Raw genomic sequence first — 13,846 nt, forward strand, 5'->3', positions numbered from 1 at the left:
ACTCTACTTTGGAGTTGCAAACTTATAAATAACCTTGCAATTGGTTAAAACCATATTAAAACCATATGAATGAGAAAGAAAGCATTTGGTTAAAGGGGTTCAGTTAGCACTATAATCCTGATGAAACTAATTTAATTCAGTGGCTCCCAAGCCTGAAAGGGTCTCATATCTTCAGAGTTAATGCTACTGTATCATTTATCATCTGATGGTCAGTGACAAGAGTCTACATGTGTGTTACAGGAGATGTCTAGGATGCTGTCCTTGCCAGGGGTGTGGAGATAGAACTCGCTTAGTTTGGTGTACTCTTCAAATCCTGAGGGAAACTTGTCATACATCATTGGAGAATGTTTTTGAAAGGTCCATAAAACGTCTCCATAAGAAGCTCTTCAGACATTAGTTCATTTCAGCAGGCATGTGCTGCATGCTTCTCTGCTTGCAGCGCACAGTTCTTGCTGGGCATAGAGCAGGTCGTGAGACACTTTCCCTCCCTCGAAATGCTTATGGTCCAGTAGCATATATCAGCATTCTTAGAGTTTATCTCAACAGCTTATAGCAGTCTTTATTGATTCTGTTTCTTGTCTCAAGTATAAATCTTCCTGTTTTTGAAAACTTTTGTCAAGTACTTCCTTCCCTTTAAAGGATAACTTACTCTTTTGAAGAATCATAGATAAATATATAGATGGATGGGCAAGGCTGTCAACAGATAGAACTGCTACTAGATCCTAAAGACAGAAGTTTCTAGATACTTGTTTCTGAGGCTAATAGGACCTTATCTCTAAAATATGCTACTTTATTATTTGATAATTTTGGAAAGCAACTAGCACCTTTCATGGCATAAGAGGTAGAAGCCGCCATTGTATTAGTTGGCTAGGGTTGCCATAATAAACTACCAGAGACTGCAGACTTAAACCACAGAAATTCATTTTCTCACAGTACTGGAGGCTGGAAGTCCAAGATCAAGGTGTTAGCAGATTCATTTCTTCTGAGGCCTCTCTCTTTGGCTTGTAGCTAGAGGCTGTCTTGATGTGTCCTCGCATGCTCTTTCCTCTGTGTGCACACATTTCTGGTGTCCTTTTTTGTGTCCAGATGTACCCTTCATACAAGTACACCAGTCGAGTTGGATTAGGACCCACCATTAGAACCTCATTTTAACTTAACCACTGCTTTAAAGGCCCCATCTCCAAATACAGTCACATTCTGAGGTACTAGGGGTACCTATGAATTATGGGGAAACACAATTCAGCCCCTAACAACCATCTTTACTCAGCTTGGATATTTCCAAATCTTGTGACGTTATCTCATTGTGATTACAGTGCCTAAGGTTCTCCCTTGACCAATGTCTTTGTTTGCTTGGCTTTACCAGGATTATCTTCCCTAGGAATGCTCTTGTTTCTCAGGAGGAATTAAACTGAAATTAATATAATTCTGTTGTAACAGTTTATTCTATTGCCCTTTCATAAGAGATTGGCCTTTTTAATTAATTCAAAGAATGAGTTGCTAATGGTGAATTGCTAAGCAATGTAAGAGATGTGTCAGGATATTTTTTGTGGAGATGGTTCAGATTTTAGGGAAAATTCTTCTTGGAGAGCCCTTTCTAGTAATAATAATAAGGCAGATTTTCTGTATCACAGCTCTGGGCCAACCCTGACCAGGAGATCACTCTGTTGTTTAACTGACTTACACACCTTCCTTTGTATTTATCTGTCTTTAGTTATTTATATTTCACTGCTCTAAATAGGATCTGAAAATAGTTGTATTTTATTTAAAAGTAAAATTAAAATGAAAGAAGAAAGAGAAGCAATTTTACCAACATTACCAAGATTTAACAACCAGAGAGCCTAGTATGTGCAACATTGTGGGAGGTACTCATGTTATAGAGATAATAAGACATGGATACTGTACCTTGAGGAGCAAGTTGAGGAGACCTGTAAACAGACATAGAAACCAATAATTGCAATATATTTTTCTATAAATGTGGTGACGAAACAAAAGATGGGGTGTTAGAGGAAAGGGGATGATAGATTCTTCCCAGGGCTGGTGGAAGTAAGTCAACAAAGGATTTTGTCCAGAGCAGATGTTTTAATTAGGCTTAGAAAGGACTAATGATGATGTCATCTGGAAGGGAAGACATCATAATTAGAAAGAAAAAGTGGTATTCAGAAATATATAGGGTTATGGAATATCATAGCTAGTTCAGGGAGCTCCAAGAAATTCCATTTTATTGTAACAGAGAGTATAAACTAGAGTGAATAAGACATGAAGCTGATGAGGGAGCAGGAGCCAGATCATAAAAAGACATACATACTTTGCAGAGAAGTTTGGTTCTTACCATACAAGTGAAGGAAGACTTGAGTGCTTAAAAGTAGTGAATAATTATCCAGCTCCTACATGGTTACTAAAGTTGAGATTTAAATTTACTTCTGAGTTACTTAGCATCCAAGATAAAATGGAAAGCATTGGCTGGGCGCAGTGGCTCACGCCTGTAATCCCAGCACTTTGGGAGGCTGAGGCAGGCAGATAACCTGAGGTCAGGAGTTCAAGACCAGCCTGGCCAACATGGTGAAACCCCGACTCTGCTAAAAATACAAAAAAATTAGCCAGGTGTAGTGGTGTGCACCTGTAACCCCAGCTACTTGGGAGGCTGAGGTAGGAGAATCGCTTGAACCTGGGAGGCAGAGGTTGCAGTGAGGCAAAATCATGCCACTGCACTCCAGCCTGGGCAATAGAGTGAGACTCTAAAGATAGAAAGAAGGAAGGAAGGAAGGAAGGAAGGAAGGAAGGAAGGAAGGAAGGAAGGAAGGAAGGAAGGAAGGGAGGGAGGGAGGGAGGGAGGGAGGGAGGGAGGGAGGGAGGGAGGGAGGGAAAGCAAAACATCTTTGGTTATGTATTGTTCTATTGTTGATATAGGAGAAAGGATATTGACCTTTGGATAAGGACACTGTCTTCACTGTTGTTTAGTTTTGAGATACTTAGCAAACACTAAATAATATCTTTAACGGAGGTGGATATTTTATGAGTTGCTGTATTTTTGCAAAGCACTCACATGTATAAACTCTCATTTAATCATTAAGCCCTTACAGCATGAGCATTGTCTATTCCATTTCACAAATATGGGAACAGGCTCAGAGAGAACACATGGTAATTGTAGAGTTATTATTCAAAATTCACCTCAGTACAAATACCTATCTAAATTTTGATTAAATGACTTAACCCATATAAAAATTAGTTTTGAACCTCACCTTCTGGTTGATAACAATAGTATTTTCTTTGTAGTATTGGTATGAGATTAAAGGAAGTACTCAATGGAAAGGGCTCTGCACATTGTAGATGATCAGTGTGTGGCATTCTTCCCTGCTTCTACACCAATAGATCTATTTATGCTGTGATGGCAAACACAATTGGAAAACAGCAGTTAGTCCTTAACTAATTCTTAAGTGCTAGCAAAATTTTGATGTTAAAAATGTATGAGAAGCTAGACAAATTAATAGTTTTAGCTGAAAAAGTATTATTTAAAAAAGAGGTTCAATAATGAACCTCATTTCATCCAGCCAAAGTCTATATTATCATGATTACTTACTCTAGAAGCATCACAATGTCACTAGGAAAGTAAGTCCAATGCCTCTAAAATAATTCCCTCAAAATATAATCACCTTTTGGACGTGTGGTTGCTTTCCAGTGTAAAGCCTACATTTTTGACCATTCATTAAATTACTAAATGCATAATAAAGGATATAAAATGAAGTATAACAAAATGATAGTGTTTGTTAAGTCAAAAAGGAAACCACATGTGTGTTGAAGTGATGTTTCTGGAGAATCACAGCATGGCAAGATATGTATAGAACAAGGAATTAAAGAAAGTCATTCAGAGTAAGAGACAGAATATCTCTTAGCATTATACTTAGCATTGCCTTGCTTTCAAAACAAAACAGAACCTTTTATTTTGAAATGTGTACTGCTTTTTAAGCCAAGTGTTTATGATATGTAGTATCTTCTTTTGCCAGAGTTTTGCAAAGACTTTGCAAAGGTGGATTGTATTAATCTGCAAAAATTCCAAGTTATACTCAAAATCTCTTTTTCGCATGAAATTATATGATCAAATTGCATTTTTCTATTGTGCTCTTCTAAGATTACTTATTTACCTCTTTTATAAAATATTTAAGGTATTTTCTGAATTTCCTTGTTTTGATTATTATTGCCCTCTTAGATACTTGTGCAGCATGTTTTTTATTTATGTGGCTAGATTAGTTATGTGGCCTTATATAAACGTGCAAGTATTTATGGACACTAATACTAAATGCTCTGTAAGATATATAGAAAAGGTCTAAGATACAATCTCTGGCTTGAAAAATCTTTTGATGTTGTCGAGGGAGACTTGGTGGTATGCATGAACCAAAAATCCAATTCTTTAACATAGTACGTAACTAGGGGCTAATTATGTAGGCAAAACTAAGACTTTTCGTATATCAGAGGGTAGGTAGATCAGAGAGTTTACAGAGTTCATGGAAAACTTGAGTTTTTCCATATGAATAGGATTTGGCAAAGAAGAAGCAAGAAGGAAGGATGATCGTGGTATTATTATTGGAAGGCAAGTCACTGCCCACCCCAACCAGAGGATATGTGACAGGAGAACTGTAGGAAATTGAGTTTAAAAAGGTGTTTGGGGAGCAGTGTATGAAAGATCTTGAAAACCACGTAGAGGAGCTTGGAGGAAATGCAATAGACATGAGAAGCCATGGAAGGTTTTGAATCAGAGACATGAAGTAGAACTCTGTGAAGAGTGTGAGTCGAAGGACTGGGGAGGACAGTGCCAAGGATCAGGCAGATCAGAAAGGAGGCTGCAGCAGTGAGCTAGGTGTGTGGGCATGAAGACATGTGCTGGGGTAGTTAGTGATGGCAGGATGACATTGAGAAAGGGACAAGGGCAATAGGCTATGTGGAAGAAAAATCAGCAATCCTGGATGATCGCCTGGACAGAGAAGGGCAAGAAAAGCAGTGAGACAAATCACACTGACTCCTCTGCACTGATGTGAATACAGGAAAGGAGGGGAAGCTGGGTAAAGAGAAAGCTGCTTTTGCTGGGGAATCTTTACTTTCAGTTTAGGAAAGAGTTTTGGAAATACATCAAAATACAAAATGGAAATCAAACGTTCATAAAAATGGAAGGTAAGAGCTAGGATGAAAATGACAAGACTTTTTTAGCTCACACTCAATAACCTAGACATAGCTGAAACTCTGAGGATAAGATATTATCTCAGAATATTGTCATGGCCTTAGAGAACTTATATTCATAATACATATATTTGTTATTTTTCTTAGAAAATTCTGCTTTAGGAATACACACAAAACATGATTAGTGGGGCTGTATTAACCTTCCCTGCAAAATTCCTTATCATTACACGTTTGAAAGATTTTTAAGTCTTTAATATTTAAATATGTATTTTAGGATGCAACAACAAAATCCTTATTTACCTAAGAAAGAATCATACCAGAATGCCCATGTAGAAATTAGGTGTTTCTAAATCCATAATTATATGAGCATAGAATTTATTTACTGTTCTATATATACATAAATAGAATATTTGGCAATTAGTTAATAACACACATTTAGGTTTATTTAAGAGAGTCAATGTAGAGAGTATCATCATTATCATGCATTTTACACATAAAAATAACATGAGATAATCATTTTTTACCTGTTTTAACTATGCTATAGGTAATGGCCCATTAGTTGTATGTTCCATGGCTGCCGTGAATGATCCCCCATATTCAGACACCCCTTAGAAATGAGCTTTTGAATAAAGGATGGTAAAGTACCTCTCATTCAGACCATTGGAATGAAATATACCACATCATTGACCAGACATGTGTACTTAAATGAAATATATTTGTTTGTAAAACAGCAAACAAAAAACCCCTCTCAGTGTGTGCCATTTTCCACTTCAGTTTGTGGCAAAGAGGACCATGTTGAAATAATTTGAGGCCTGGTACATGCTGGTCAGTCTTGGTAATGCAGAAGGGAGGGACCCAGCACATCATTATATTTCACATGTTGTTTTTCAGGAGATAGCTGCAATCAGTCACTTCGCATATGGTTTGAAAAAGACTTGTCTCTCTGGCAAGCAAACTGTTATTTAAGTACACAATCCACTCTACTACTGAAACAGTTTTGCCAAACTTATCCAAGTATTCTCACATGCTTAAAGATGGTATAAATATCATTTATTGCTAGCAGTTTTCTTCAGACTATATGGAATGTCTTCCTGCTGCCTGATCTAAGTGTCCCAGTTTACATTATGGCCTTTACTGCCTCTGTTTGATGGAGTGATCAGTAAAAATTTAATGACACTATAAAATAATAAAAATGTCATTAATTTACCACGGATCTTGGATGCAGTGGTTGTAAAGTTACATTAATAAACAGAATATTTTTTACAACAAAAAGCATTGTTACGTGGGAACGTATAAATAACACACATAAATTTAAGAGCAATTTTACTGTTAGCACACACATTATTATGGAATAGCCAATAAGTGTATAAAACATAGTATATAAAATTTTATTAAAATATACTGTGCACATCAAAAATTCAGCTTTTATCTAAGTGCAAAGAAAAGCCATTATTGTGTGCTTGCTGTTTCATTGCTGTTCTTTCCCCAGATCACAATTTTACATTTGATGCCAGTAAGAGGAAGTTGATTTTTTTCCTAGATGAAAACAAACCTCTGTTCTTTTAGTTACCCCAAATTCATCCTCTCTCTCCACCCATGCAAAGACAAAATTGATCAATCTTGCCATGGTAGGGAGGGAAAAGTTGCTAATTTAATGCAAAGTTAAAAATAATGCCCGAAGAGTTGAATGGTTTGTTCAGTGACTCTGGAAATAAGGGATAATAATGCAGCAGTCTATCTGTCATCAGTGAGGCTGCCCCGTCATTGACTCTGATAATATATGAAGATGATGGATGCTACTGGCTTGTGGCTTGTAACATTTAACATTCATCAGCTCCCACTAAAGGGGGCTTTATCATTTAAATATCTTTATTTAATATGCAACATCTACTTCATACATCATAATTTCAAAGCACTTAGAGAGCCAACAGTCCTACAACACAGCAGAGCTGACTTTAATTTTTTTTCAATAACTTTTATGTTGCCTGCCTGTTTGTGACTGACAATGCATAAGTAAGTGTCTGATCACATTGCTGCATGTAAAATCCACTGTCAACATGAAGATGGGGCAATTTTCCTGGAAGGGGTGGGATTAAATTAGCATTGAGGTATGTTGCTTATATCTCCAACATATCTTACTTGGGAGCTATGTACATGGTGAGAGCTAGTTCAAGTGTGTGGAAATTTGGACTTAAGAACTTGCCACCCACAGTCTATATTTGTTCCATATAGGGGCATGCTCATGGGTACTTAATGGCAGAAGTTTAAGCTTATTGGAACCAAAGTATCTTTATACTTCTCTCTGTGCCCACATCCACATCCTGTATTTACTAGGCTCATGTTCAACCTCACTGGTAAAATCTTTGCTTAGCTCAGCTGCCCAGACGTAACTTGTAGACATCAGGCCCTCTTATCTTATGGTTATGTGGCTGGCAAATAAATATTCTGAGCTATTCTTTGAAGAAAAGAAGGAAATCTTCTGGGAGACTAGGTGGAAATTTATATGAAAGGGCATGGCTTTGCAGGGTCCTTCTTTAATCTCAAACACAAGTGCTTAATATTACCAAATCTAAAATGCAACCCACTGCCCAAAACAATTTCTATCATTGATTTATTTTCTTCCTATTTAACAAGTGTTTCATGGGATATTCTTCCTTGACTTCTACTCTGTCAAAATATTGACATTTTAAAGGGAAAGTATCTCTGCAGATTTTTTTTTCAATGAAGTCAGAAAAATGTATGACTTCAAAGACACTGTGAATGTGTTGTTGAATGTTCTGAATGTTTTTTGTTATGATTAAAAACAAGCTGATACTACTGAATTGTGAGTGCACTTCATTTTTTATAAAAGAAAAGATATTATCATCATGTAAGCTTTGTTGTCTTAGGATTTTACAAACCATGGCATGTAATTTTCCCTCTTCTCCTTCCTTGTCAAAATATTGATATTCTTTCAGGAACTTTATTTTATTTTATTTTTTTACTGAGAATATTTTCCAGTAAAATCAAAGAGAATGAGTGACTAGAAAGATACTTGAAATATGCATATTGATAGATAGCACGGTCTGTTGATTTTCAGAGAAAGTTGTTTTTCCCCCTATGAAAATACAGTTAAAGGTTGTTCTTCCAAGAAGATTGCAGGTGTCACATCAAAACTCCTTTTGCATTTAACATAGGAAAAGCATTCACATGCAAATATTTGAAATGCGAAACAATGTGATAAAACAAAGGTTGAATATTTTGCTTTCCCTGGTACTACTCATCTCCACTTTAATTCTTTTTCTTTACATCGTGACAACCAAAGTGCTACTCAAAAATAGAAATTGGCTGATTAAAAGCAGCTGTCCTTTCCCTGACTGTGTGTGAAGCTCCCACAAGGCTTATAGTTGCTTTTTGTTGTGTCCTGCATCTGGGTTAATTTGTTCTTGTGCACCAGTGTTTTCACATAAGAAGATATTAGGGAACCGCACTTAATTTGGTTTTTATTTTCATTCCGTTTTTTATAAGTGTCATATATCAGAGGTTTCCCCACATACTGCTATTTAAACTAGTGAGTATATTACCCAGTTAGGGAAATTCGTGATTGTAATTTTTGTTGCAAATCTTTCATAGAAATGGCGTAGATTAAAGCAAGGTTTATGCTGTGTTTTCTTCCAACACAGATTTCAACATATTCCATGATGAAGGGGAACTGGAAGACTTCCTGCACAATTTGACTGATGGGAATTAATTATAGAAATATAATGATATTCAAAAATAATCATATTAGAAAGCACAAATGTAGTCAGGCTGTACAAATGAGGCACAGCCTCTATCAAGTAATTGTATGTTTGCTCTTTAAGAATATTTCCAAGTTTCTAAACATCTTACAGAAGAGAACACTCAGAGTGTTTCCATCTAATGCCGAACATGCTCAGTACAGAACTAGGTCATTGAACAATAGACTGAACAGCAATCAGCACTCTACTGCTGCATAATGCATTAAGTATAACATGCAGAAACCATTCCCGGAGCTGGAAGCTGCTATTTCATGTCTGTAAATTCAAGCTGACATGACATTTAATATTGTTTCATAGCAATGAACAACAAGGTTTCATTCATTCATAAGCACAACACAAAGCCAAGTTTGAGTCAGGAGAGTAGTAAGGAGATGAGAGGGGGACATGCGCTGTGTTTCTGCAGACAAGAACACCATATTAATGATGGTCAATGTGCTCCTCTGCTACTGATCCGGAGAGCTGCAGAGGGAGTGTTCACTATGATGCTTCAGACTCCTACTCCTAGAAGAACTGGTGAACAAGTAAAACAGCTCTGGGTTTCCCTCCTAAAGCAGCAGGGGTATTTAACTTTGCTGGCACCGTGGCTGGCTAGGAGTGATGTCCTCCTTTTTAGTTCCCAGAAAATCACTGTTGAAATTCTGAGACAAAATAGTAGTATCAATCGTTATCTGGTTGGCCTGCTTTGAAATACTTGTTTTTGAAATCCTTGTGCATAAAATTCTGATTTGTATTTCCCCAGGAATGCCAATGTAAACTATGATCTCTAAATGAGAAAATTCCTCTCCCATTAAATTTAGCCGTTTATTTCAATAGGAACTGCTCTTTCAGGTTTTTGCATTGTTGGCTCAACCCTCTCTATTGCGTTCTTTTTAGATTACTGGAGCAAATCCAACAGAGCGAAGATATGCACAGAAGCTCTGGCAGGTTCCCTGTCACAGGTTTCCTTTCCCTACAGGTACTGTGGTCTAGATGCTGTAAGGGCTGTCCGTGTCACAAACAGCTTTCAACGGAATCTTCCTGAAAGATTTTCAGAGTCCATGTTGGTCAGAAATGATATTTTTGAATTCACCTTTTGCCCATTAAGTAAGATAGAAACTGGAAGGAAATGGTGGCTGTTTTGGAAACTAGAATAAACCTCTGATTATTTGTTCCTCTAGGAAAGAACGCGCTTTGAGAATCTGGGACCCCAGTTAACGGGAAAGTCAAATGAAGATGGAAAACTGGGCCCAGGTGTCATCGACCTTACTCGGCCAGAAGATGCAGAGGGTGAGTGGCTTTTCTATAGCTCTTTTCTGCTGCTCCATGTGTTTCCAAAAGTGTGTCTGAGCTAGATATAGGATCTTTATAGTTTTTCATAGGAGTCATCAGCTAGATTTCTTAGGCAAAGCAAAGGAAATATTACTATTTAACTACGTATGTTATGTTGTGCATTATAGTAGAAGACTTTAAGAAGCAGCTAGATCTTACATTACTGAATACTTAGCAATCCAAGTACTTCAAGTTACCATCAAAGTTTTAAAATGAAAGGATCCTCTACATTTCAATGAACAGCAGAATTCTGTGTTTCATCCATCTCACTGCATTTGCATTTAAAAAGGGAAAACATACAAAGGAGGACTTTTAAACATTATTTTATCTTTCATTGACAAGTAATAATTGTATACATATATGGGGTATAAAGTGATTTTGATACATGTATACATTGTGGAATGATCAAATCAGAGTATTTAGCATATCCAAATCAAGTGATTCCCAGGTACAATCAAACCATTTTGGAGATTAAATGATAGTTTGCAGCAGTTTTAGCATAAACTTAATAATTGCTTGGGGAAGGCCCAGTCTGTGCCTATGCAGTAACCATTACTAACGTCTTTCAGAAGTCTGGGTAGAAAGACCAGCCTTCCTCTCAGAATATTTACCCACACCAATATCAATGCCTGTTCACTTCTCTTCCCTTTTTGTTTGTTTGTTTTAAATGCACAGCAGCACATCAGCAGAAATTGCTCCCCAGAGTCTGGGTACAATTTATGGGTTAGGTCAGCACTTCAGTAGTAATGTTGCCTGGTTATTTACTGTGTCATCACAGAGTAGAGACTGGTTTTCCCGTTAGCTGTTCCTTTGGCAGAATCTGTCCCACCAGTCAGGGAAGATTAATTTGTTCTCTTCAGAGTAACATGATACTTCACCCATCTCAGGTCCCAGCTAAAGTCCTTCTTTAGCTTAAGGGGAAGAATCTCACTAGTATCCCTTTAACTGGCAGGGTTTCTTCCAGGACCCTAATCCCTTGAAAACACATGAAGACACTTCATAGCAGCATCTAAACTGGGCATGGCTTCTAGTGAGAGCCTGGGGCCATCCCAGGCAGCCCAGAAATCCCTGGAATGAGGACTCAGAGATGAGTAGTATTAGACATTAGGAAGCCCTTCAGAAAGTTTTCAGAATGATAATTTTTCATACTAGTAGGAAAGACTAATGTTTGATGATAGTTTGGGAGACAAGGTGTTAAAATAAATTCTGATTAGGATGTGTATGTGTATATGGGAGTAAAGAGGGAGGGAGGGAGGGGAAGAGAAGAGAAAGAAAAGAAAGGAACAAGGAAGAGGGAAGATAGGTAGGAAGGGAGGCATAAAGAGGACTCAAAATATGCTTGCTGTCTTCCTTGAAGAATGTCTATCAACAGCCCGATATTTTCATAGGCACTTAAAAGTGCAGGTTTTCCACTGATAAGGGTTGAGGTTCCTCTACCTAGGAAGCCAGGAAGTCCAAATGATGTTACTTGCACAGTTAACCATCTGACTGCAACACAGAAATTGTGGCTGATCTAAAAGCCTGTGTGGAAGCACTTCAGGTCTGGCCCATCTCAGTTTTATTGGGAGACGGTACTGTAGAGTACCTAAATTGTTGACCATATGTAATGAAATAAATATTTTTCATTACTTTGGAGTATTCAGTCTGTTTATTTGACAACAGACTGGTCGTTACAGAGCTCTATCACCTTACCTGTGCTGTCAAAGACTTTTCTCAATTTGTCATTCACCTTTTTTCATTTGCTTCCTTAACTGCATATTTGGTGTAAATATAGTCAGCTATCTCTCTGTAATGTCATTATCTAGTTAGTGATATCATGTGCTTGGTAAGTTAAAAATCATGGTCTGAGTTATTAACTATATAAAAGGAAAAAGTTAAAAATTTAACTCTAGAGAAACATACTGTATATAAATATTTTCGGATATTCTATTCAACGCCTAGATTGTCTAGATTCAAACCAATTTCCCTGGTTGTTTTGTTTTTAGAAAACATTTTTATCAAGCATCTATATACTAGAGAATATGTTAAGCTTTTTACCCCCATTTTCTCATTTAATCCTTATACACATTGTGAAGAAGGTATTACTTTTTCCGTTTTACAGGTGAGAAAACTGAGGCTGAGAATAATTAAATTACTCACTATGAGCCACATATTAAGGTTAGAGCTGAGATTCTCTCAAGCAGCCTGCCATACTGCCCCCTACTGTATATGTAGAAACACATGGTCCCTTCTTTTTTCTGAACAAACTCCTTGTGACCTTCCTCAGTACAGCCCATTTCCTCTGCCCTAAATATAGCAAGTCATGCCATATGCCAGCTCTCATGTTACTCTGTCACACATAGCAGCAGTGCCTGATGAGTGTCAACGTAGAAGGGCTGTAGTGGCCCAGGAGCTTAAGAAGCATGTGAAAACCTCCCTTCAGAAGCTTGCCCAGAAGTTGCCATTGAGACCTCATGTGCTTTGGGGGTTCATGAATGGAGTCAAGTTACCTGTTCTAATACCGACCGAAGTGCAGTGCTTCTGTGAGGACTGCTAGCATGGGTAGCAGCCTTCTGCTGACTTACGGATGTATCCTGGCATCTGTTCAAGGCTGAGCTTATTGCAAAGTCTGCTGGAGTTACACTTCATATTAAAGTCAGAGTAGATAACAGGTACACATGATACTTTCTCTACTTTGTTCCTTCATATTTCCCTTAACAGTAAGATTAAGAAGAAACTAAAGTATCAGAATAACTAAAAACATTATTTGCTCCTTCACTTAGTCTTTGGTCTAAAAAAACAACCAGCCAACATTTCTTGAGTGCCTACCTTGTGCCAGCCCCTAAACTAGACTTAGAACAAACGATGGGAAGCAAAGCAGAGATGTCCTTGACCTCTTTAAACATATGGTCTAGTGAGGAAAGACAGAAGATTAAAAGGGAAATATGTACACACATAATTATCATGGAGAAAAGCGCTAAGAAGATCAGGACTTCTTTGTGCTCTATAGAGGATTCGGAGTGAGAGCTCCTTAGCGGGGCTGAGTTGATAGGTAACTACTGTGCCTCTGGCCCAGATGTCTTCTCCCTCAGTCCAGACAGGTTTCCTCTGGCTTTGAAACAGCAATTTTAAGGGGCTATGCCCTCCCTCCACATCTACCCCATCCTCCTGTGGGGCTTCTGAAGTGACGAAAGTAAGCCAGCCTGGAAGATGAGGCCCTGCTTCCACCAGGCTTCCCAGAAAAATGTCTGTCAGCCATGAAAATGACAATATCACTTAGTAAGCAACTTGTAGACATGCTTCATAGCCCTGAGCCTGGAGACAGTGAGGAAAAGGTCACCAAAAGAGGCAGCTGTGGATGTGTATTAACCACTCATCAAAATCATATGACAAAACCATAGGCAAGGAAAACAGAAATTAAAAATATAAAAGGCAAATGCCTTCAAAATTTTATTTTTAAAGTCCAGCTGTTATTTGGCTTGAATATGACAAGACAGCATTTCTTGTTCACCATGATATTTATAAAACTACAAATTCACTGGTGCCGGGGACTTAGGAAACATGTTTAAGGTTGTGTTATACTTTGAAGCAGTTGAAGTCTTAACATGTAT

The 13,846-nt window shown here is 37.7% G+C and overlaps 1 protein-coding gene across 38 annotated transcripts in view; it reads left to right on the forward strand.

The window, feature by feature from the left end:
- Window positions 1–13,846, forward strand: part of LOC105486943 (SRY-box transcription factor 6) — an 806,217-nt gene that overhangs the window by 748,883 nt on the left and 43,488 nt on the right. For all 38 annotated transcript variants that reach the window (XM_024794517.2, XM_071075039.1, XM_071075037.1 and 35 more), the window contains one exon: window positions 10,106–10,214. In XM_024794517.2, coding sequence (XP_024650285.2) covers window positions 10,106–10,214 — 109 coding nt within the window. The remainder of the gene's footprint in view (window positions 1–10,105; window positions 10,215–13,846) is intronic.

The sequence above is a fragment of the Macaca nemestrina genome, chromosome 12, assembly GCF_043159975.1.
Source record: "Macaca nemestrina isolate mMacNem1 chromosome 12, mMacNem.hap1, whole genome shotgun sequence".
NCBI lineage: Eukaryota > Metazoa > Chordata > Mammalia > Primates > Cercopithecidae > Macaca > Macaca nemestrina.